This window comes from Panthera leo, chromosome D2, assembly GCF_018350215.1.
Source record: "Panthera leo isolate Ple1 chromosome D2, P.leo_Ple1_pat1.1, whole genome shotgun sequence".
Taxonomy (NCBI): domain Eukaryota; kingdom Metazoa; phylum Chordata; class Mammalia; order Carnivora; family Felidae; genus Panthera; species Panthera leo.
This window is the reverse complement of record NC_056689.1, coordinates 55,638,558-55,664,162: the sequence shown is the minus strand read 5'-3', so window position 1 is coordinate 55,664,162 and position 25,605 is coordinate 55,638,558. Positions and strand designations below refer to the sequence as shown.

At 36.2% G+C, this 25,605-nt stretch overlaps 1 protein-coding gene across 3 annotated transcripts in view; it reads right to left on the bottom strand.

Annotated features, from left to right (window-relative positions):
- Window positions 1-25,605, bottom strand: part of LCOR (ligand dependent nuclear receptor corepressor) — a 144,407-nt gene that overhangs the window by 16,981 nt on the left and 101,821 nt on the right. For 2 of the 3 annotated variants that reach the window (XM_042908159.1, XM_042908158.1), the window contains one exon: window positions 23,492-23,585. In XM_042908159.1, the coding sequence (XP_042764093.1) occupies window positions 23,492-23,585 (94 nt within the window). Of the gene's footprint in view, window positions 1-10,515; window positions 20,946-23,491; window positions 23,586-25,605 lie in introns of those variants that run through there. The other variant, XM_042908160.1, reaches the window with a different exon arrangement.

Here is a 25,605-nt window from a genome sequence, read left to right as displayed (position 1 = left end):
TTTTCTAAAGCGATGCCCACACAGAATAAAAAACTGAGTAATAATTCATCCACAGGTGAGATCTAACCTCTTTTATGGTTGTGAGACTTGGATCTGCTGCTATCCCATGTTTCAATAGTAGTACTTCAATATTTTAGTTAACCTCAACTAACGTAAACAAGTCTTCCAAAGGGCCATGAAACCAGCCCTGAAACGATGGCTGTGGCAAAATGGCTTGTTTAGTTCCCAAAGACAGAACAAATAACTACAAGTAGGTAGGTAGGTAGGTAGGTAGGTAGGTAGGTAGGCAGGCAGGTATCTATTTCACAGCACCATGGCAAGGGGAAGGCGCCTTCAAACCTAAGGCATACTGCAGAAACGCTATCAGTACCTACTGAACTCTAAGCCGGAACAGCAACAGAGCACCAGGGTGCTGAAGAACAGCATCGGAGAGGCGGTCACAAGCTATATAGCAACTTTAAGAGGCGCTCACAGCGATTACTGGTGGGAAGCTCAGGAGATGAAAAGATTAAAATCGCAAATGGCAGCTTTGCTTAAAAGAAAGAGATATCAACAAAGGGTCATTTGTGTATGTGTTTCCTGGTAAAAAGACAGGATGAGCGAGAACGTACTGATGAACCACAGGTCATCAGAGCAAGCAATAGGGTGCTCTTTATCAGTTACATCCTGGGCCATTTCAAAACCATTTCCACTTGGAGTGACTGTATCTTTTCCTGAACTCCAAGCCACAGTGGTTTGTAAATACATTGGCAATCATAAGAAATCATGTGTATTTATAATTTGTATCCTTTACTGACTTGTCTTTGTCTTAGCTTTCCAAGCAGATGTAAGCTACTTGGGCTACTTGAGATGTAAGCAACTAGGCAGGGATCACATTTTATACTCTTCTGTTTTCTCTTAGCAAAAAAGGAGAGAGAAAGAGCATCAAGGATGCTTCCTGGGTTTTAGTCTCAGGCAGCATCATTTAGTGAGATAGGAACACAGGCAATGAAGCTGGGGGCTGGTGACTGTTGGGGTATGTATATGTCTGATGAGTTCTGTTTTGTACACACTTGAGGTGAGGTGTTAAAGGATTCTGAATCTGAGATGTCTGGAAGGCAAGTGGACCAGCAGCTTCACTTGGATCTGACAACCTTCACATTAATACTAACCTTTGCCCAAGTGTCATTAAATGGCCCTGTTATAATAACTAACTTTATAACTATAGTAATAAAACCACTTTTGACTGCGCCCCTAAATTATCAAGGTTCTTACCTTGTTTTTCTCTAGAAATTTTCTCAATAAGATCTAAGTTTAGATGAATTTTAATTTCAGAGGATTTAAAAAACTTTAAATTAACCTCAACTTCCTGAAGTTTTTAATTCTATCACAATTTTTCATGTTTTCTAACAAAACAAAACAAACAAAAAACAGGTGTTTTTAAAAACTGGCTAGTTTTGCTTGAGTTTTAAACAGCTAGTCTTTACCTTTGCTTCCAGTCATTCCATTTTTTATGCATTTGCCTTGATTCAGAACACTCTCAGGCAGTAAGGAGGTAAACCAGAGAGGGGCAAGCTTCTATCCTGCAGCACTTTCACTCAACTCGACTGAAGGGAAAGCACTATGTTTTAGTTCAGTGATTATGGTTGGTATCACGGTATGTCCTTCACATCTGACTGTGTAAGATCTTTAGAAAAACAATAATTCATCACGGATTTCAAAATCACTTGTTTGATTTCATGTCTTTTCTGCTCAATAACAGAACTCTGTAACAGGTAAATTATTTATCAATCAGAAATACCTCACCTCCACTAAAGAGTAGTAAGATCCCAGGGACTAGTAAAAGGAAGGAAGGGCTGTAGAAGAGAGAAACTTGACTTCCAACTCCCTGGATTAGTTCTGAGTTTCTCTCCTGGGAGAGAAATAGCCTGCATGACCTTGACCACTTTGTCTTTCTATCCTCTGCTCAATGCCTAATTCTTAAGGGTGTGGTAAAAGAATAAGATAATATTCATAAAAACTTTGGAAGGCACAGTTTAAGAGTGATGTGTTGTTTCACAACCCTATCTGTAATGATTTACTCAATGATGTTTTTCTAGATCAGAGGTTAGACACAGTTGAACTCGCCTACTTTGTCAATACTACACTACTTAAATTCTCAAAGAAAAGCATTCCTGTGGTTAATGTAAATGGTGGGTCGTCAATGCTTATGTTATTTTAGAGTAAAAGAACAAATAGAGGAGATGTGGCAGACAGCTGAACTGACAATTTTAAGAAGAAATTTTAGAAGAATTTGAGATTGATGGATTCAGGTAGTCTCTCCAGTATCTGCTAACTACCAGTAAAACTCGATAGCAAATGCAATTATCAATGATGACCAAAATACATTCTTCTTGACTAAAAAGAGCAATAAAGACCCTGAATGATGTCTGGGTGAGAGCTGATCTTAGCAGAAAAAGGTAATCCCGGGAAAAGAGAGGGGGAAGAAAATTAGAGACAACACTTGACAGAGTAGACCAAATAGTTAAAGAGATATACTTTTATTTGGCTTGATTCTTCTACTTAAATACAAGAACACATAAAAATGCACCCTGAGTTCCCTTCAAGGCTAAGAACTGTATTTTTTTGCTAGACAATAATCTAAAATTATGTTCTCTAATTACTTATCTCTGGTCCTTTGAGCACAGAAAACATAAGTATATTTAAGGGCCTGGATAAGTCTACTGCCAAGTCCTTGCTCTGCACTGGGAATGCATCAATCCCTAGCTAGCAGATTGTATTTGCTCAATACGTGTATCTTCCATACTTGGATACAAGAATATTCCAAGGACTATGACAAATTTTATGTGTATATGTGAGTGTGGAGTAGAGAAGGGGCAGCATGGGGTATACAGATTTTCTAAAAGCCATGTACAGTACAGTTGAACATCTAAACTACTGAACAACCAAGTTTTCCTTCCACAGAACTGGACTAGGAGAAACCATAAAAGGGCAGAGTAGACCAAAGTGACAAAGAAACGCTGAGAAATAAAGTTCAGAAGATGACAGAAGAGGAAGTGACCTCTTAAAATCAGGCAGTTTAATACCTGATTTCCATGTAGCTGACATCCAAATTCTCTGAAATAGAATTTAGATGGATTTAGATAGATAGAAAAAGCAATTCTCAAAATTGAGGTTAAGGAGAATGATCACTCCTCAGAGATCAGAACCATGGAGGAGTAGGGGTTTAGGAATGTGTGCGTGTGTGTGTGTGTGTGTGTGTGTGCGCGCGCGCGTGCGTGCGCTTTCAAAACCAGAGCTACCGCTGATGGCAGCGTGGCATCTTGTTCAGGTGTGAGTGGAAAACAGTTAAGAACTACTGATCTGAAACAAAAGACATGCAATCCCTCTGTAACAGCTAAGGTTATTATGTTCCTAACCAAGTTTACTAGAATCAGAGCAGAACAAAGGTTCAAAAAATTATGAATGCTCTAAATGGGGGAAGGAGAGGTGCTTCAGGGGTGCTTACTGAGCATAAAGCCATAGTTTGCTAGCTTTTCTGTATCTCTGGGCTTAGTATCTCTCATAAAGGGCTATTATTCAGAGTAGATCTAAATATTAGATAAGCCTTTTAGGGCTTGTATCTTCTATTTCTTTTCAATTTAACCAGATTGTCAAATTTCTTAAATTACAATAAAAATATAATTATCAAGAAAATCCCTATTTAACATATCTTCACCCATTTTACTAGGGGAAAATGTACCCAGGAAGCCAAAATGTAATCAGAAAGTTACTTGGTGAATAGAAGTCAGAGCAAAGGGTCATTAAGCACCACATACAGTCCAATGTCTTCATCTCCTCTCTAGGAATGCAGTGAGTTCACAGACACTTCTGTCAAACTATTTACGTCTGATAAAGTTTTTGTTCCCAACAAATTGATTTTTGTTTCTATCACCTCAGGTAAGACTATGCATGTTAAGACCAAATACATTTGGGTGTTAATTTTAAAGAAAAGGAGGGAGGGTTCATAAGCAGTGAAAGACATGGGATTCTGGACTGGACGGCATAGATTAAAAAATAACAGTTCCTGGAAGTGAGGGAAGAAATATCCCTAAGTGATATAACTAAATACTGGTTTGGTGAGAGCACAAACCTAAATTATTAATATAATGAGTACTATAACTAAGAATTCTTAGAAAACACTTTGAAATAGACTTTAACAAATAATATAATAATAGATGAAAAGGATAGACCTCTGCCTTGGGCTGCTTCGAAATGAAAAAAAGTGTGTCACCAGCCTGAGTTAGTAAAGCCAGACTGAAGAGAGATCTGGATCGTAAAAGCATAACTGACATTTTAAAAGGTCAGGATTACATGAGAGCTCATGACAAGCTAGTAGACTGGCCTATTTCTCTTTTTGTTTTTTTAGTCAGGTAAAGGATTAAAATCTATGTTGTTCTTTGGTGAAATTGCCTTTTCATTCCCAATTTAAATGAGCAGGACAATGATGGACTAGAAAAATAGCACTGCTTAAACAGAAAAAGGTGCTCATTCCCCACCTGAGAGAAAATGCACGGTATCATGGGGCTCTTTTAAAGGGAGTTGAGGGGAAAAAAACATCTGTCAAGGCCCAGTAAGGCCAAAGACTGTACATGGCTCCCCTGGCATCCAGACAAGGTTCCCGTTACAACAGGAATATATTTCTTTTGTAATAATAGCAATAATAACAATAACCATAAACCCAAAACCCACACCAACACCTTCAAGGCAGTGTGTACACACAGTGGGGGTCTAAAGGAGGCGTGGGGAGCTGACACAAATGAAAACAAACAAGAGGACATTTAACAGTTCACATGACAGATCCCAGCAACACAATGTTCTTTCCTCTCCAGAAATAAAGTGGTATGTTTTTGACAAATATTCTTAGTTTCTTTGGGGGTGAAAGGAAGAGGGAGACTAGCAGATTGTATTTGCTCAATACGCAGTAGATATTTGATAGTATCCCAAGCTTTTCATGATTGCTAGGAAATCTTCTATATCCTAACTTTTCTCATGTTCTTTTGAGGTTCTTAAATCTCTATTCTTGAAACCATACAAATCTATGGGATAAGGCTTAAAAGTGGAAAAGTTCTACTTTTGCTGTCATATAGTAAATCACTTAAAATTGACACAAGGATAGCATTCCTAGGTAGTAATCATCTAAAGACTCTAGATCACTTTGTAAAATGTAAAACCTTAAAAAAGGATTCCTAGGGTACCTTATACAAAATTTAATGCCATTTATCACTTGTTCACCTCATGAATGTTAGAGGAGGTTTGTAATTTTAAAATTTAACATACAGAGATAAACAAGCATTTTTAGAGCTACCATTCTGGAGTGCTCTTGGAATTCACTCCTTCATCATTCTCAAACACTTCACCTCTCTGGAAACTCGAGTATACTGATGGAGATGTGCTGGAGTGGGATGAACTAAGCAGAATCATCTGTATATTCAAGGTTTCACTCAGGAATATTGAAGACAAAATGTAACTAACTACACACACACACACCTCACTCCTTACCCTCAGGTCACGTCATTTCTCTTGCTTCCAATACACTATCCAGTTCAACTACCCCGACTCATCTTTCCTTGAAGAATAGTATAATTCTATGCTCCCTGCCACTAGTTTCTCATTTTAGTTTGCTTCCCATTATCCAGAACTGCCATCTTCTTAAAGTCCAAATCCAACCTGATCACTTTTTTTTTTTTTTTTACATAAAATTCTGTCAACTTCCCACTGCTCCTATTCCATGCTTCCTGACACTTTCTCCTGGGGGCCATGTTAGGCATTTCTTACTCTGCTCTCATGGTTTTTATTTTTTTTATTAAATAGCACTTATGTCGCATGGTAACATAATGGTTGACATGGCTGTCTCCTCCACTGGTTTGTGAACATTCTCTGGGGGCAGGACCTAGGTCCTTTTAATTCAGTAGATTCTCTGCCTAAAACACGGAACTCAGATAATTTCAGGCATAAGTAAGCAATGAATAACGAAATAAATTCCTATGTAATAAAAATAATTTTCCCAAGACATTTTTCAAGGGAACTGAAATCAGCATAGGAAAAAAGAAGAAAATGAGTTCAAATCAACAAGGCAGGGAAAGGAAGAAGGGAATTTGAAGGTCAGACAGTAAAAGGTGTAGGCTCCTAATTGTAAGCCTCCTAACACAGGAAGTTGTTAGTATGCTCTCCAAGGTACCAGAATAACCAGGATGAAAGGGTATGGTTTACATAATGGCCTTCAAAGCCACTGGAGTTTTGACTGCAAACCAGAAACAGATATACTTTACAAAATGACACAGTCCACTTATCCCAGTTTTCATATGTATGGCATACATTTCAATGAAACAGTATTTACCCTTTATTATATGCTATGCGCTCTCCTTTTCTTTGTGTTTCTTTCTTAAATGTTGGTTAGGACCCACTAAACTGATCTTAAAACAATCACAATCTGTTGATTCAGTTTGAAAAACTGGTCTACACAGACTCACCAATTCCCAGCACCTCACAAGAATCTGCTATCCTGGTTATTTTCTTAATCCATCTTTACCTAGTTAGAGCTACATTGCCAAGTTTTCCTGGCAAAAATGTTTCTAGTCGATTTAATGTTTGCTGGAATGAACATGTCTAAACTGTACTACCTATGATCTGATTTATGTCTGAAATGCTCAGAACTCCAGTTTGAGAAGAGTGTAACTAAAAATCACTAAATCTTTGACAGAAGAGTCCCCAAATTCTTTCACTGGAAAGCGAAAAGTTTGATGATTAAACACATACGCACACACCCATCCTCACACTCCCACACTTAGCTCTTACATTTTGTTATTCGAAGCATGTAAAATTTCAAGCTTGACTCTACAAAAAACTCAGTGATGGAAATGCAGATATATTCTACACAGCTTTGTAATTTTTAATCTTAAGCATCTTCTACTTTCTAACAACTTTTATTCTAGTCTTTGAAAAGAAACAAAGAATGACTAATAGTTGGACAATATTCCCCTGGAACAGCACTAAGAAATGCAGAAAATCAGCATTCCAGGTTTTAATCATAGTTCCAAGATTTTATGTATTTGACTAGAGCTAAAATAAGACTGGCTGCCCAGTGTCCCTCTCTACTACAGACTTATCTGCCTCTTTCAAAGTTCTAATCAATACAAATGGCTTCCTCTACAAATTTCAATAGGACTTTCTCACTTTCCTTGCCCCTCACTACGTTACCTCCTGCCAGACGCTCTCACTTTCTTTCTTTTTTGTATCTGCAAAGAGCCCGGCAAAGTACCAAGTATTTAACATACAGAATCTCATGTGAGTCTCACAGCAAATCTCTGAGGCAGGTGGGTAGTACAAGCTTCCTTTTACAGATAAGAAAACTGAAGCTCAGAAAGTCTCAGTAACTTATTCAAGATCACATATGAAAAATGCAGAAGTGATGGCACTTTAAACCAGGCCCGTCAAATTCTGTCTCCTGGGAGATTCTCTCCTGTCCTCTTTAGGCCTTACCTACTCTTCAAGATTCACCTCCTCTGGCACCAAATCAACAATGCTTCTATTTAACAATGAATTTATAAGTTTCTAATGTAATCTTTTAACTGGTAATTTCATAATATAGATTTAGTTCTCTTTCTAAAAAAGCAATGTGAGTCTCAAGAGTGAAACTGAATTAATACTTGAGATTTAATTAAAAGTGAATCTAAAAGAAAAAGATCAGCAGATAAAAGCTCTCGTTCGCATTCTGAGGTTGAGTAAAGAGTGCCAAAGTGGCACACACATCAGTGTAATGGTTTGGAGTCATGAGTTATTAGAGGCAACTCATTATGTGAGGAGGACAGATCCCTTGAACTCCCCACATTCCATGTTTTTCATTAAAAGAAAAAGTGAAAAAAAAAAAAAAAATGAAAGACTAGAATGGGATGAATCATAGTATTTAATCCGTGGGTCAATCAAAACTTCATATGGTCACAACAGTATGAATATACTTAACACTAAACTGTATACTTAAAATGCTTAAGATGGCAAATTTTGCTATGTGTCTCTGCCATGGTCAGAAAAAGATCTACTGAATAAATAAAATTTAAAAATACAAAAAGAAGGGTGCCTGGGTGGCTCAGTCGATTGGGTGTCCGATCTCGGCTCAGGTCATGATCTCACAGTTTGTGAGTTTGAGCCCTGCATCAGGCTCTGCACTGACAGTGCTGAGCCTGCTTGGGATTCTCTCTCTCCTTCCCCCCAACTTGCTCTTGCACTCTCTCTCTCTCAAAATAAGTAAATAAACTTTAAATAAAAAAATAAATAAAATTAAAATTAAAATAAAATAAAATTAAATTAAATTAAAATAAAATAAAATAAAATAAAATAAAATAAAATAAAATAAAATAAAAAATAGATAAAATAAAAATACAAAAAGAAAAAACCCAAACCAAAAACCTTCACTAACACTTTGAAAATACAGAACATGTTCAGGCCTCGCTCTTACAAACGGATTCAGTGAATCTGGTGTAGAACCCAGGCATCTGCATTCTTAAAAGACTGATTCTAATTGAGACTGATTATATCCAATGAACCCCAAGACTCTCTGTGCTCCAATATTTGAGACAGAACTAGACTGTACACAACAGAAATAGATTATAATTATAAATACCGTAAAATTAACATACCTTGTAGTATTTACAAAAGTATCACCACACTCATACAGTTCATAATAAAAACTTGAAAAAATAGACTTGTCTTAAATAAAAAGCATCTAAAATGAGATCCAGATCTATTTGCTTTTCCTTTGGAAAATGCTACAATGCAAAGGGGAGACCTAAGGTTTTTACCTTAGTCTTCAATAAGGGTTGCTATTGTATTTCCCAATGTTAGAACAGATAAAATCAGTGTATTTATCTCACATTTAAAAGAAGATTGCATTTTTAATAGACTTAAGAGTTGAAATGAGGCCAAAACAGCATTCAGGCTACCACTCAGACTTTATGCATGAAAAATGACTGATCCTTCTAGAATACCAAGTTAACAGGAATTTAACGTACCAAATAATCCCTGATCACTTCATACTGCTGACCAAATAAGGTTGGCAAGAGCACAATTAACATCTCACAATACTAGTCAACAAACCATAGTAAAGTATTTTCACATGCCTACAAAAAGCTCCAGACTCAAGATTTAATACTTATGAATTTTTATATATTTTCACTTATTCCCCAGGTTCTTACTTTCTAAGTTGAGCTCTAACCAAATCATGGCTTAAACTATTAACTATAAACACTGATCAACCTTTCAAAACAATGTTTTCTTTTGAGAACATTTCTTTTCCACCAAACTCTGAAATAAAGTCTTTTTACTCCAGTTGAAATGCAGTTTGATACATTACCATTTCCTCCCCAAACAGCAAAAGTCCAATCACTTTTAAGTTGAATAGGAATAAAATTCTGTGCTAAATACTTGCCACTAGAAACAAATAATGATAAAGGGTACACTCAGAATACAAGAAGTTATCTATCGTGTTACTTAATAAATGTTTTCTATTAAAAAAAAGATTTTTCAGTCATTTCAGCGACGAAGTCTAGCACCATATGACTTAGTTACATGTTTTTACATTTCACTACAAATCTCTGGTGACAGAAAAGGACAGTTCTAATGGAAAAAATAACACCTACACAAGTCAGGAAATGGCACAAAGCTGTACCATTTTCCATTTTTTCCACTTCATTTCCCTTATGCAATCTCCCAGATTCCTACACCTTGAAATTAATTCAGTGACTCTGTGTCTTAACAAAGTATCAACAGAACCAGAAAAGAAAATTCTGGGTTAGAAGTAATAAGTCCTTTCTAAAAATATAATTGGAGAGCCAAGTATCAATTTGAAGACAGAATCACTAAAATAAATTTACTCATGAGATGCTAGATTATAATCCTAACTATATTGATCTGGCCACCTGTTTGGAATGGATAGTGGCAAGAAACAAGTAGTTGTAACTTTAAAATTTACAAAGAAGTGATAGTTAGGTTTCCAGAAAAATGTTCTATAAACATGTGTCATAACTAAGGAGAACAAATGAACCCAATGAGTAAGCCTACAGAACCAACAAAATTGCCAAATTTATAAACATCGGACCAAAAGGCAGAATTAGCCAAAGAAAGAAGACAGAAATACTATACTAAGGGGCGCTTGGGTGGCTCAGTAGGTTTATCGCCTGACTCTTGATTTCGGTTCAGGTCATGATCTCATGGTTTGTGGGATGGAGCCCCAAGTCAGACTCTGTGCTGACAGCATGAAGCCTGCTTCAGATTCTCTCTCCCTTTCTCTCTGCCCCTCCCCTTAACGTGTGCTTTCCTTCTCAAAATAAACAAACATTAAGGGATGCCTGGGTGGCTCCCTCGGTTGAGTATCTGACTTCAGCTCAGGTCATGCATGATCTCATGGTTTGTGAGTTTGAGGCCCGCCTCGGGCTTTCTGCTGTCAGCACAGCCCACTTCAAATCCTTTGGTCTCCCTCTCTCTCTACCCGTCCCCCAATCGCACTCACACACGTGCACTTTCTCATAAATAATACTTTAATAACCATTTCTTTTAAATACTAAAAGATAATCTAAAGCAACTACCAACAATAGTATCATTTTCAATATAAAACGCCATTAGAAATTATCAGAAATCAATTCAACCTACATGTTGAATTACACATGGATCAATCACAAGCTTGAAAAAGCTTTCTCAACCATTTCTAATCTTTATCACTGTAATTCAGTTGTTCCCCTCACCACTTCACAACAGGAATCACTTTATAATACAGAACTGCTTTATACACCTAGTTTCTAAAAACCACAATATAAACGTTGAGCAACATATATGCTATTCTTTACTGGCTCTGATAAAAAGAAATACCAGCATCCTCCCAAAAATCAGAACGTAATAACCTCAACTGATTGATGATGTTACTTTCACACTTGTGCCTCAAGAAAAGAGCAAACAGAACCTAGTAAATCATTATTTTTAGCAAGCAATTCCGGCATAAAGTTTTACTCTAAGAAAATTATGAAAAACCAAGTCCAGCAAGGTCTCATGAAAACATCAAGATATACAGTATCTTGTTTTGTTGAAAAAACTTTTTAAAGTGAATAATCCAAATGAAGAAAACTGAGGTAGGGGAGTATCAAATTAGTAAAGACACAGAGTTAAAGGCAGTGCAGCACCCAACTACTGAAGCATAGTTTTGAAGCAGCAACTTCTAGCTATCTAAGAGATAATCTAGGAAGAATTTACCATAAAAAATTACCAACTTCAATTACCATGTACATTTACAGTACACACCGAAATCTTACCCCTTCTGTGGACTTTTTTTTTAAAAGCAATAAACTCTTAAGAAGTAGAAACCAAGCTTTTAAAACAGCTTTTCACAACAAAATTTATTAGAAGAATAGTGGTTCTGAAAAGTCTAGCATCCAGTGAGAACTACCATACACAACATTACAGCTGGGAATGTTTCTCCAAAATGTCATGGTCAAATAATACAATGGAACCATTAAATCTTACACATGCACGAAAGAACTAGCGCTTTTGACATACAATGCAAAAAAAAGGGGACCACATGGATTAAAGTTTTAAGTACTCATCACATACATTAAGACACAGCTTATTTTAGTCCAGTCAAAAATCAGAACTGCATTAAAAAATTTAATGTAGTGCAATCAAACCAAAAAACTTAATTTGTGATCATAAGTGCTCTACTACATAAACATTGATCATAGCAAGGAACAAAAAGTTCAAATCACACAGTACAAAAAAAAAAAATCTGTAAATAAATATAAACTACAGTACGAGAGAAATATTAAATTATACAATTCCGTCAAACTGTAAACAGTATATTGAAATGAGGTCCATAAGAGTAAAGGGGGTTCCTGTTTTGTTGCATGACACTTGAACTTCTAGAAATCTGAAAGATGCCATTTTCCGTATCTTCAAAGGCTATGGGTTTTATATATGGAGAGTTCCTTTTAGATGTAAGATATCAAATATTAAAGCAGAGGAATAACCTATTTTGTTAACCACAGACAGTACTGTAGAAAACAAAAGGAGTCTTAAAGAATAAAGACCTCTAGTAGACAAGTCTTAACATTAAAGATGCAAAGGGCTAAAACACTGGAATTAGAACTTCACATCATTAGAAACTTGTCACTGAGGACTTCAAGGCTACAAAATATACTGACAAAATTGTCTGCAGATATGCAGACCTAGACCTCTGCTAATTTTTTGACATTACATACTCATGTTACCACACCAACTTTGGCAGAATCACTACTAATAAACTCAGAGCACTCCTGGCCCAACGGTTCCATCACAGTGGCCAGTGCACAGAATTCTCTAAAGACATTGCATAAACTAGAATGTAGAGGTCAGACACCCAAGGACCAGTGCTTGAATTTAGTAGTAGTGTGGTGAAGAAGCAAGAGCCACATCGAGGAGGAACTGCGTCTGTTATAGTTTACAGAAGCAGCAAGGAATGTCATTTAATTGTGCTGGCTTCTAGTGGCATTTAAAAATATACAGTTTAACTGTGTTTATGTGTGTGCATGTGTGTGTGTGTGTGCACGCGCGCATGCGTGAGACGTGTGCTGGTTATACATTTATGCACATTGTTTTAAATACACTGTTAACAGGAACCCCCATATTATCTGCTCAGTAGTAATAACTGAATATATAGAATGCCACTATAAGAGTGTGAGGCACCGTGTGCTGGAGAGTTATATGCAGCTTTAAAATCTGTTTGGCTGAGTTATACCTGGATACCTGAACTGAGTTTTTTAAGTTGACATTCATCAAGGATGTGCTACCAGCACGTCGAAATAAAAGCAAAACAGAAAAATACAAGTCACTGTTAGGTTTAAGAATAGCATCAAAGTACCTGAATTGAGTGAGAATAGTGTGTAAACTGTCCCTGAGGGTTTTTAAACAGTGTGTACAAGTTGGATTCCTAAGAACATTAGTTTTATTTAACAGTGTGGACTGATAAAATACCAATGTCTGACAGTTTAAAGTGGAGGTTATAAAGAATTATATGCAAACACTCCAAATGTATAGTTTATACATTTCTTCTCAAAGCAGCAATAAGCTGCTGTAAAGTATACATCCCATCAGAACAAGCAACATGTGGGAGTCAGATAAAGGTTTCTATCTTAGTCTGGTTTTCTGACAGCACAGCATATCAATATCCAATGACTATTATCTTTCCTAGATCAGAATGTAACTAATTTCGACTAGCAATATAGGATTAGACTTTTAATCAAACACTTTGCTATTACATACTAAAATTCCTTAAACTTACTAATGCTGGTATACTAACCTAGTTAATTATCCCCCCCTCATTTTAGAAATATACCCTTCCACAACTTAAAAACATTAAGATCCATTTTCAGTCCTCTGATGTAAAAAGCATGTCAGTGAATTAATATTAAAAATTTACACAGTAAAAAGGCTTGAATTTCAGCCAAAGATTCTAAATACTGCTCATTCCCTGAAGACTTAAAGGGAGAGAGAATCCCTACCCATTTTCCTAGTGATTTTTCTAAAACGGTCTGACACAATTTTTCATGTTGGGGAATTTTCCCCTCATCTCCTCTCAAATTCCAAATTCTTAAGCCTGAAATGCTTAATGAAATGGGAAAAGTGAGGCAATCATTTGGAATTGCTTGTAAAGGTACAGAATGTCGTCTTTTTTTTTTAATAAGACAAGAATTATTTATATAAATGTGATCTGACCCCGTATTATGTAGTTATGCTTTATATTTTTAAATAATCACGCTAATAAAAACTTACAGTACCTAAGACTCTGAAGATAAATTAAGACTTTAGTGTTGTAACAGAAAAAGTGCTGAATTATCCCTTTTCTAGTACTTTAAAACATTTCGGACAAGTGCTTTCCTAGTGACAGTAAAGATTACTATATACCCTTCCACCAAGCAGGAAAAAAAAGTTACCTGGATGAAAGAAAAAGACTTTTAGGAGTGTAGCACTGGGTATTTACCAAATAATAGATGTTGTTTCACTTATTCTGAGGGGGTAAAAATATTCTAGATTGAAATTCTATTTGGCTATTGAATGTTAAAAATCCCTGCTCTACTGTGTCAGTGTCCTGTGTCCAACCCCCCACCCCCCTCCCCCAGTCCCCTTACACACTATCCACTGAGAATCTAATCTCTAAAGAGATTATTTTAAAATTTGTGTTTTCAGGACATACCTGAGAAAGGGTGCAATTATGCAGAACAAGGAACCCAAGACTGCACTAATACTGGTTATAGGTTCATAAATTCTTTCCCAAGACAAATCTAAAAAGTCTAAGAGGTATGGATCTTCAAATACGTCTTACTGCTTTAGATTTTTTTGGTATGTGTGTAGGGTCATTTCCAGTGTTGAAAAGATCACCTTGAGTCTGTTCAAAGACAGTTCAAGATGGGGTAAAGAGTTCATTTCCATATTCAAACTATAAAGATTAAATATTATGATTATAATATTTGCTACATCCAATAAATTGAAGATTAACTAAAAGTGCTTGTTTTTCAGCATTTACCAATACAGCTCTAAATGAACTGGAAACCTTAAAATTACCCCCCAAATAGTTGCAGAATTAACTCATGTTTTATTGTCAAATCAACATTAACTAGCCTTGATTCTCATTTTCAAATGATCTAAAGGATTTTTCTGACTATCAAATGAAGGTGGCCCAACTTCACCACATTATCTATCCTGTGACTCATTGTTAGTATCTCAGTACAGAATCTTTAGCCTCTTCACAAGTCTATATACTTTCCCATTCTACTTCTCACCCCCTCCCCTGATCTCCTTCACAACACTTAGGGCACACAGCTACAGGGCTAATGTCTGCTTCTTCAAAAGGCAACTGTGAGTTTATCTGGGAACAACAGACAGAGGAAATGCAAGGAATTTCCTCTATTTTCCCCTCAGTCACCATGTTCACAAATCCTACAAGTCTCAAGGATAGAATGAATCCAAAATGCGAAGAAGACTTTGGAGGTCTGCATTCCTTGTATCAGAATTATACTTTTTCCTTTTCAGTAGAGTTTGAAATCAACCAACTTTTTAAAAAATCTCCTATATGCCTTAATAGTATCCTAAATGGGCGGTCTGGCTAAAGCCATTAACATTTTTAATAACACTGGCCTGACTGTAGTATGAATGAAGACCTAATTACAATGGAAAGGTAACAAGGAAAACAATTTTTGATACCCTCACAAAGGTCAAAATTTAACCTATAACTTTCAGTGTCTTCTATAAAAGATTAAGTGGAGCAATTCAGTCTATTGCCATATTCTATCACCAATGACAGCAACCTGAATATTCAGAAAAGGGTGGCTTGCAGAGAAACTTCTAGCATTTAAAGAAAGAGTAATTACAAAAGCAAAAATATGTGGTTTCAAAATTAAATCTACAGGGACAATAGCTGTTAAAGAAAACGGCACCAAACTGTCTCAAAACTGCTGTAACTACTCAAAATAATTTCAGGTTCTGACATTGGGCTGACTCAATATGTTTTATAAAAATAACTAACTGAATACAAGCTTCACTATTATGGGTCAATGAAATGTTAAGAGAATCACAAAGGCTTAGAACCAGGCCTTGCACCATGTGCTTACTTGGGCAGGGGGAGAACACATAACTCACTAGCAGCTCAAAGGTTGCTAAGTACTGCCTAACGACAGAAGGTAGTTATGATATGGGCCTTTGCAGGTAGTCATTTTTAGTCTAATTTAGAGTTCTCTCCAGAAAATCGGGAACTGAACTTCTCATTGTGCCTTACTGTTTCACTATCTGATCCCATATAGCTCATATTATAGCTCAGGTAAAATGTTGGGGAATGAAAATGCCAATTGGTTGAGGTAATGGTTTTTATAAGATAACCAGAGTTCTAAAAGCACTTCAATATTGTAAAGTAAAAGTGTACCAAATAAAGCTAATACACACTTCACACTTGTTGAGCTTGCTCACCAGAACTGAACAGTAATTAACTTCACATAAGGACCCTATTATCACACAAAGCCTTACTCATATTTGTGATCTGCTGCAGCAAAGTTTCTCAAGCAACACCTAAACTTCAGAGTAACAACAAACTTAATATTAAAAAGTATTATACACAAATATAAATTATGTTTCTTGAAAGAGAGACCTTGTCCTTCATGGTATTTGGGGAACAGAAAAAAGTGTATAGCTCATCACGAACAGAGTTCAGAGTCACTGGAAAGCCTACTGAACAAAGTAATATAGTACACTACATTATTGTCAAGCTTCATGACTCTACTGTCTGAGAAATGAGAAAGCTAATGGTAAAAATACTAACTAGATATCCTTCACAGGATTATTTAGTATTTTTGATTTTATAGTGCCATAGCTTATCCATTCAATGATACCAATGTTCTCTCATAAAAACGCAAGAACTGATTTTCAACACATTATCTCCTAACATTAATTTGAATAATATATAGTTGGAGTAATGCCATCATCTGCCTACTGGAAAATGAGAGGAGAAAAGGCTTTTGTGACAAAGACAGCTGTGAACTATACCTTCCCATACCATAAAAATGGTCAACTGTTGTTTGGGCCATGCAAAACTCTGATTAGCAGAAATTAAGCATGCGAATAGACCAATCTCTATTACACACTTATGAGGACGTCCCCAAACTAGAATATCTACACTGAAAGTGCCAATACAGAACAGTGGCAAATTAAGAGAGAAATCATATATTAAAAGATCGCTGCGGCACCAAGACTGACAGCCAGCCATGTGATGAGCCACCTCCGAGAAATACATGGTATAATGGAACTCTGAACACAAAATTTAACATTAAAAGTGCACCTGAATATTACAAACTAACTTTACAAAACCTACAATAAGGTAAAATATATATCTTTTGAAATATTCAGCAGCTTTCTGTATTTTTTTTAAAGATTTTTTTTTTCTGAGAGGCTCATGAAATTTAAAAGGGACCACTATCTAATTTCAACCATGCTTCACAAAACAATAATGGCTATTTTATATTGCAGTTACCAATGTAATGCAATTAGTGCTTTAAAATAATCTACACTCAAAAAAGAAAAAAAAAAAAAGAGAGAGAGAGAGAGAGAGAGAGACCGACCGACCTTTGGAGGAAATATGCTTATTCAAAAGCTTCTTGGAAAAGAAAATTTACCTGAATATCAAGTCATGACTGATCTCAAGTGTAATGTTTAAAAGCTTCACAGACATGAATATTACAATCTTCAGGTCTCAGGACTTTTAATCTGAGAAAGTTTAGAGTTTGGTTTGTTTTTAAATTCACTTTCTAACCAAAACAAATAATAGAAGTACTCAAATTTTCACTATTTACAACTCTCAGCCTACAATCTGAAATGACACAATACAAGTTCTCTTATTTAAACTGCAGCATTAAAGGGTAGGCACACCATTCTTCTGCTGCTCGATTGTCATCCACTGAAACACACATAGAAAATATTTATGTTAGTAAAATGATCACTCCATGTACACTACAATGACAAAATTTACATAACTCAACTCATACATCACTGTATAGACTACCACACAGGATTAAACCTCTCTGAACAGTAAAACTACAAAAGTTGAACTTTTAGGGCCAGATTTTTAAATGGGCCTTTAATGATGCCTTTCTGAGAGGGGATAAAAGCAAGCACAAATTAATTGCTCAAAGGACTTTTTTGCAGCAATTTGGGCTACCGAATACCCCAAACATCATGCAAAAAGGTACCATGGCTGCAATTAATTGTGTGTGACAAATTACTGAGTGTGGAACAAAGGAGGCATTCCTTCACAAGCTTAGCCCTTTGCTTTCAGCAAACTTTCTACAACTTCCTTCAACTGCAGATGAAAACCAAGTATTTCATAAAATATTTTTATTGCAACTTCTAGCTAGGCTAGAAAATATTGCAGAGTCATATACTGCTCTGAACCCCAGCTGCTTTTTCTGTTGAGAAGACTAGAAAGCTAAGAGGAAACAGGCTCAGTCATCCACGGATTAAACTGCTACACAAAATAACCAAACCGAAAGGAGAACCAAGCCCAGGCTACTGTCAAGAATGAGCAGTGCATGTATTTTAATAACAGCAATGGTGTGCCTAACCTTTGAACACAGACGTTGCTGAGGGAAAACTATCCTTAACCTAATTAACTGCTCCAAAGTTGCCAGGCAAGAATTTATGCCTTGGGAATGTCTGGACCTACTTCTCTTCAAACTGTTAGCATCCATCTGAAATCATCAGCCTCAATTTAATGCTCCAAGTTTGATTTTACACAAAAACTCCAATGCCTTTTTGTTTGTTTTTGGTTAAGCATTTAGAAGGGCCTGACCACTTTTCTCAGCAAATTAGATTAGATTAGATTAGGTGTATGTGGTATGGGTTTTGTTTTGCACAAACAGTAATTTTAATTTGGTTACAATGCAAAATTAAATTTCACGGGCTTTGTCAGTTATTCTTGCAAAAATTTTTAGAAAATAAATATTCCAAATTCAGTTACTGTAATTTGAAAAGCCCATCTCAAAAAACGCTTAGATGTTAAGGAGTGCTTATCTGAAAAGTCCTGAACTGTGTGCTAAACAACCACAAAAATCAGCTAGGTATCAGAAAAGGTTAAGAAAGGGATATTACGCAGGATGCCAAAATAAAGAAAAAAGAAAGAAAGAAAGAAATCAAAAGCAACGAATTAAATAAAAACTAAAAAACAACCCCCCTTGTACTAGTATCTGGATTGGTTAAAAAAGAAATTCTACTGAGCTTGATTTCTGATTGAATTATCATTAGATGTAAAATGCAACCTAAATCATATTAGGTTACCTCGGGGTTGTGTTTTTTTCTCACCACAAACATGGATCCTTCATTCATGTGGGTATTTGGGCAGACTACTGAGGCTGTAAAATCTAGATACCACTTTTTCAATATTATAATTACTTAAACACACTTCTTTCCTTACTTCTCCCAATAAACAGATCTTGAATACTTTAAACTAGTTGCTGCAACGACATCCGGTCGTTAGTTAGCACATGATCAAATCTGTAAAAGGTTTTAAGAATACAAAGAAAGTCTGTTAAAATGAGGCATCCTCTACTGTTTTATGTAATGTACCCTGACTGCTCCTGAGTAAGAACGGAGCTTGTCCTCCATGAGATAAGGCTATATCCTCACTTGTTGGTGAGACCAAATTCTACCCTTAGAAAATCCCAAATAAAATTACAGCAAAGGTAGTGTTACAAAGTAATTAACCAAAGCATTTCTGAAGGTAGTGTGTGCACATTTTCCACCTCCTTTCCCTCCGGGTGAGCACTAAACAGATTGCTGATTTGTTAAGTAAATTTAATAGTGAGAAGAAAATCACAAAACGTAAATTGACCTAAATAATTATGTGTCATTGAATAACCAAATTTCTTAAATTCCAAGGTTCATTGTTCTTAGAATTTTTTCTTTAGTTTAATCCTTCAATTAGTTGAATTGTAGAAGAGAAACATGAATGATTTTATAAGATGGCTTTCCAATTTGTAATGATAAAGCTCCCAGTATGACAGAGGTGGTTTCTAAAAGGGGGCTTTTTTCTTTTTTTTTTTTTTTCTTTTTTTTTTTTTTAAATAAAGGCAAATATAACTTAAGAAAAAAAAAAGAAAGAAAAGCATGCAGGCTCTACAGGCAAGGAGTCCACTTCCATGTATCTGTTCTCTGTGAGGTAACTCAATTCTCTTTTGTAGAGAAACATGCAAAAGGCCAAACAATATCCCGAGCCATACTGCACATGAAAATTTTAAAATATGCAACATTCAGAATGCACCTTTCACCTCTGTACACACAAGTCAATGCAAAATCTGCAAAGAAACAAGTGTCACAGTAAATGAAGCCAGGTGCAAGCAATGACAGCTGAACAATGCAGTAGTGCTCACCCAGTTTGTACAGTAATTGGCACTCTACAGTATTTCTACTCATTTTTTGATTCATTTGCACTTTGTGCTGCCTCTCCCTGGGGATCTAATTCAATCTTTACAGAAACATCTGGCCCCTCCGACCTCATTAATTTCATCTTTTTCTTTGGAGGGTTTTTCAAAGTGCCCAGCCTCTCCTTTACTTTGTACTCCAGTGTACTGTGGGGAATCCCATAAATACTCTGAGCTTTGGAAACACTCATTTTTCCACTCATAACCACTGAGATTGCTTCCTCCAGTATCTCACTGTTGTACTGTCTGTAACGCCCTCTTTTCTTCCGAGGCTGCTTGGAGCCAGGGTCTCCTTCTTGATCCGATGTGGGATATGGCTGTCCAGAGGTAGACTGCTCAGCATCTGAGCCCCAAGAATCGGGTCCAGCATCTAGCATGCTTTTTCTATTTTGTTTTGGAAGAATAGCCCTTAACTTTTTACTAAGCGCGCTCTCCGTTTGTGAACCCATTACCAAAGAGCTATAGCTGTACTGATCACCAGTGCGAGACTCCCAAGAAAGATCCATTCCTCGAACTTGCGGTATCTTTAAATCTACAGGAGATGCATGGCTCGCATCCTTTTTTCCATCTTGTTTTGCTTGAAGTGCCATTTTTGGAAAGGCAGAGTTTTCTGCAAGAAAAGGAAGGTCACTGATGTTGCTGAGTGCACCATTTCCCCTGAACTTCATACGGCTGAGGTTGAACTCATAATGTGGTTTTGCCCAAGAGGCTTCCCTGGATAATATTAAGTGTTGTCCATGATTCTGTAATCCAGATGGCCCAAGGCTGGCAGCTGTTGACAATTGGTTTCTGCTCAGTAGCTCTTCACTAATCTGCAGGGATCGAGCCAATGGAACTTTGAGTGATGTGGAGTGTCCAAAACCTTCCCTGGTTCCATCCTGTAAGCTTCTTGGAGGTACCCCATCACCACTCCGAAGTCCGTCTGGGCGGTACTGGCTGGGTCTCCCAGGTCGCCTAATTGGATGGAAGGAAACTGATGTGAGCAGGACTTGCACAGGTAGGGAGGGATGGGTGAGGGGACCACTCCTTTATTAGAAGGCCTTGCTTGGGTAACATCACTTTGTGTTATTTATTTATTTTTCTCTAAAATTAAAAAAAAAATGGTCTCAGCAGTTAGTTTTAAAACTTGTTCACAAAAAAAGAAAAAGGAAAAAAGAAAAAAAAAAACCAGGAGCTTTTTGGGCAAAGAAAAATTAAACCTGTCAGCTGGTCTCTGGTTGGGTTCACAAATTTTCGGAGAAAAAGTTTCGCGCAACTGTCTGAAAATAGCACCTTAATTATTAATTACAAAGTAATCATCGAGTCTCCATAGATCTACACAGAATTGTGTTACCAATGTGACGTTACCACTAAACAAGTACAGTAATAAAAGAGTAAGCCAAATTATTTATTTTAATGCAACATATTCAACATTCATGACAACCAGCTATAAAACTGGAACCATTTACATTGGTGGAACCCATAGATAATTGCTCATTTATCCCACAAACAAGCTGATATTCATTATCAAAAACCAAACAAGTTCAAATAACATTTCTTATTTTGCTTGGGAAAAAAATATGGCTACCAGCCCCAAGGGGTGGGGGGGGTGGGGGGGACCCAAACCAAAATACCCATCGCATTTTAACTTACCACATCTTCATTTTAAAACACTATTAGCTGCAGACACACGAGTACCACTATTTTTCCATTTGAAATAATCCAATCTTTAAAGAACTGCCCTTTATTTTCCCCAAACTTTGTTCCTTAAGTTCTACTCAAAGTAATTACTGTCAGAGGTATATGTTTTAAACAGTTTTAAAGCAGTCTTCTTTAGTTAAAATGGTCTCTTCTTAAAATATCAAACATCAATTTTGAAATTTTAAGTGGAAAGCTTTCAAATAATATTTAAAAAGTCAACTACTTACAACAAGGTTAATTCATAAGGTTTCCATTTTTCACAAGATATAAAGATTATCACTGATAAAACTGGCAACTGGTAAAGCATGCCCAAGGGGAATAATTACATTTACTAGGCACAAACGTGGAACTCTGAAGAAATGATAAGCCAGCTATGTTCTCCAAAAGTCTACAGGGACCCTGTGCTGTTATCAGTAAAAAACATAATAAAGAAAACAATGAATAGTCAACTAAAAGATGGGCAATCTATTGGTGCTTTTGTCTTCCAGAAAACAATACCACATAAAAAACACTTTCTTTCCATTCAGAGGGATAAACACAGCAACTTCAACCATATAATACATGGACTTGGTGGCCAAGTTTAAAGTAATCTTAGGCGAGGGATTCATTTATACAAACCACACTTAAGCTTCTCCTACATGTGTCCTCAATTACACAATCCAAGTTTTCTGATATATAAAAAATGGAATCCAATGATTTGGGACCACAAGGACTTGTATCTAGTATAAACTATAGTGAAAAGGAGGGCTTAAGAAAAAAGGTTAGTAAACCATGCAAACTGCATTAAATCAAGAAGTTACTTTTAGATCGAATAAAGGAGGAGAGAAAAAGGAAAATGATGGAATTTTAGAGAAAATAAAGGCAGCATTTTAGAAGTCAGTAAAGGAATCCTTCAATTTGAAGGTAATTAAGAGGAAGTTGAAAAAAGGTTAGTCCATTTAATGTGTACTTATTGCTTTAACACCTAAAAACTTTCCTATGTCGATATTCTAAAAGTTGATAAACTTAAATATTACCTAATTTAGCTTACCGAAGTGATTTTTCATGAATGAAGTTGATTTTTGGTCACAACACAAGTTTATGGAAATTCCTTCCCAATATGGCACTTAAACGTCTTCATTAATATCTGGCTTTTCTACATGGTTTCTATGTACATGTAGAGGGAGAATTAAGACAATTCTCACACTATAAAACTAGGTGGTGGGTAATCTGCTAAGAGTTATCAAAACTGAGCATATAATGTCTTGATAGCATAAGACGGTTATCCCAACATCTACAGTCTTAACCACTTAAAAAACAAAAAATACATACGATTATTTTTTCTGAACTGCCACACAGAGTTAAAACTGCAGTTCAAATCAACAAATAAAACAAAACCAAAACAAACAAACAAGAAAAAAACAAACAGCCCCCACATACTCACACATTTCATTAGAGATACCGAGTAAAATACTGGAGCCCAATTTTCATTCAACAACCTCCGCACACATACTACTGCCTTTACATCTGAACTCTGGAATTATTTAGGTTGGGTTTCCCACTCCCAAACACTCAACAACAGAAAGTCCCAAGACATTCTTGCCATATTTTCCATCATTTACTATTTGTACTAACTTGGCAAACCTGATCTACACTAGTCAATTCTGGACTTCACAGACTGTGCTTTTACTTGATCAATGGACTAAGCAATCTACTAAAGGCCTACTTATAACAACGTTACTCTGAAGAATTAATTTTTAAAACATATAAAGGAGATTTTCACCAATCTTCGATAAACCGTCCCCTATAAACTGTGAAATTCTACAAATATTTTCCCTTACCCGTTCCCTTGAGCACTGGAGCAGCCTGGAGAATGGCTCAGGGAAGTGCTGCCAGCACATGGACTTTTCTTAGTGGACAGATCAAGTACACCGTCTGCAGAGACACAAACACACACCTGAGGATATTAAAAACTAGGAACAAATGTGAACTGAACAGACTAAAAATGACAAAGCAATAGGTCTAGTCAACCAAGCAGATACACTAGCTATATACGTAAGACAGGGTATCTTCCCTCCTAAAGTGACATACATTTAGCAAAGCTTGTTATATCTAACATCTCCAAAGGTTAAATATTTTATTAATAGGGCAAAAGAAAAGGTACAGCCAGCCTACCACTGAAGACATTAGGATATCGTCAGGTATTAGAAATTGCAGTTTACACAGTATGTAAATAGAACTATTAGACTTCGCTTTCGAAATGTGCCTTTATCAAAGCATATGAGATCTCAGTGCCACATCAGATTATAAAACCAAATTCCTCAAGAGCTAAGTCTACCCGAAACACTAAAACAAACATTAAAGTTGGATTCAGAAAATTTTATGTGACACAAATCATTTTGAAGCATAAGTTTATATGGTTAAATTATATGTATATACAAAATAGTCTGTAAGATGAATCAGATGTTAACTGTGATTTTCATGTGTCCTCATTACTCTTTGGACACATCTGCAAAAAACTGTATATCTGAATTCAATCTTTTGGAAAAACTCTTCAGAGATTCAAAATTCCCTTCTTGGTATTTATAAAGGCAAGGTTTTTCAATTAATAAGCTGTTACAAACTGGTGAGCAAAGTTTAAGGAAAGAGAAGAATGAAATCGTCTTGATACTGATGAAAGCCTAGAGATTTAACCATTTTTTACTGAAACTAGAATAACAAATTCATGTTATCAGAACATAAAATTAGAAGACCTTCTTATCCCACAAAGACTTCTTTCCCTCATAGACATGTCTAGAAAAGAAAACTCATCTTCTAGACAACTTTTAAAGCTGCCATTTTGTCCAAAATTAACAGAGCAAGCTAATAATCAATGGCTCTGATTTTCAGCTGACAAGCAGAGAGGCCTTTCTATCTAGTTATGTTAAAAACTGCCCCAACATAGAACCTAAATAGGATTTGTGTCTGAGCACACTGTAACTCCTGATTTCAGGCTGTTAGAAATATGTGACTGAGCTTGTAAACCAAAAATCCCACACTCATCCAGAATAACTGTTGTCCTTTAGAGTCACTAATATTCTAAAAATATAGTTGTAATCTTATAAGGACACCAAGTTAACCCAATTAGACATCTAACAAGCAAACACACTGCTTAAAATATTTCCAACCAAAATATTTCCAACCAAAGACACTATTTAAAGACTTCCGAGCCTGTCTAATCATCAAATAGGCAACATATTTTAAGTCTACTTAAATATACTAAATATACAGTGGTTTCATTGAAAACACTTGAAAATAGATCTGGGAAATATAATGTTAAAATTCTGTTTCACTTGAAGTCTATACACTACAATCCTGTCATCTAGGTCAAATTCCTCTTCAGAGCATACGGTCACTACAATGTATCTCTTAAGTACAGCACCAACTAGAAATTAAATTAGACTAAGTGGTATCTTTGTATGTTAATCTCTATCCTTAATATTTTAAATACAACCTCTACACTGTCATTCTCCTATTGTGAACCTGAAGTTTTTAATGCAATATTTAGAGCAGAAAGATTTTTAGGGGCGCCTGGATGGTTCAGTCAGTTAAGCGTCTGACTTTGGCTCAGGTCATGATCTCACGGTTTGTGAGTTTGAGCCCCATGTCTGGCTCTGTGCTGACAGCTCGAAGCCTGGAGCCTGCTTCAAATTCTTTGTCTCCCTCTCTCTCTGTCCCCACCCCGCCCCCCCACCTCTCTCCACGCATGCACACTCTCTCTCTCTCAAGAAATGAATCAACATTAAAAAAAAAAAAAAAAAGACTTCTAATGAAAGCTACCAATCTTTGGTAAAGATAATCCTCAATAAAATAGAAAAGCACAATTTTGCGAATATGGTGACCAAAGGTACAATGATCAATGTGAACATATGACAATGAGGAATTCTACTAGGAAATCTCTGAGAATTTTGAGATT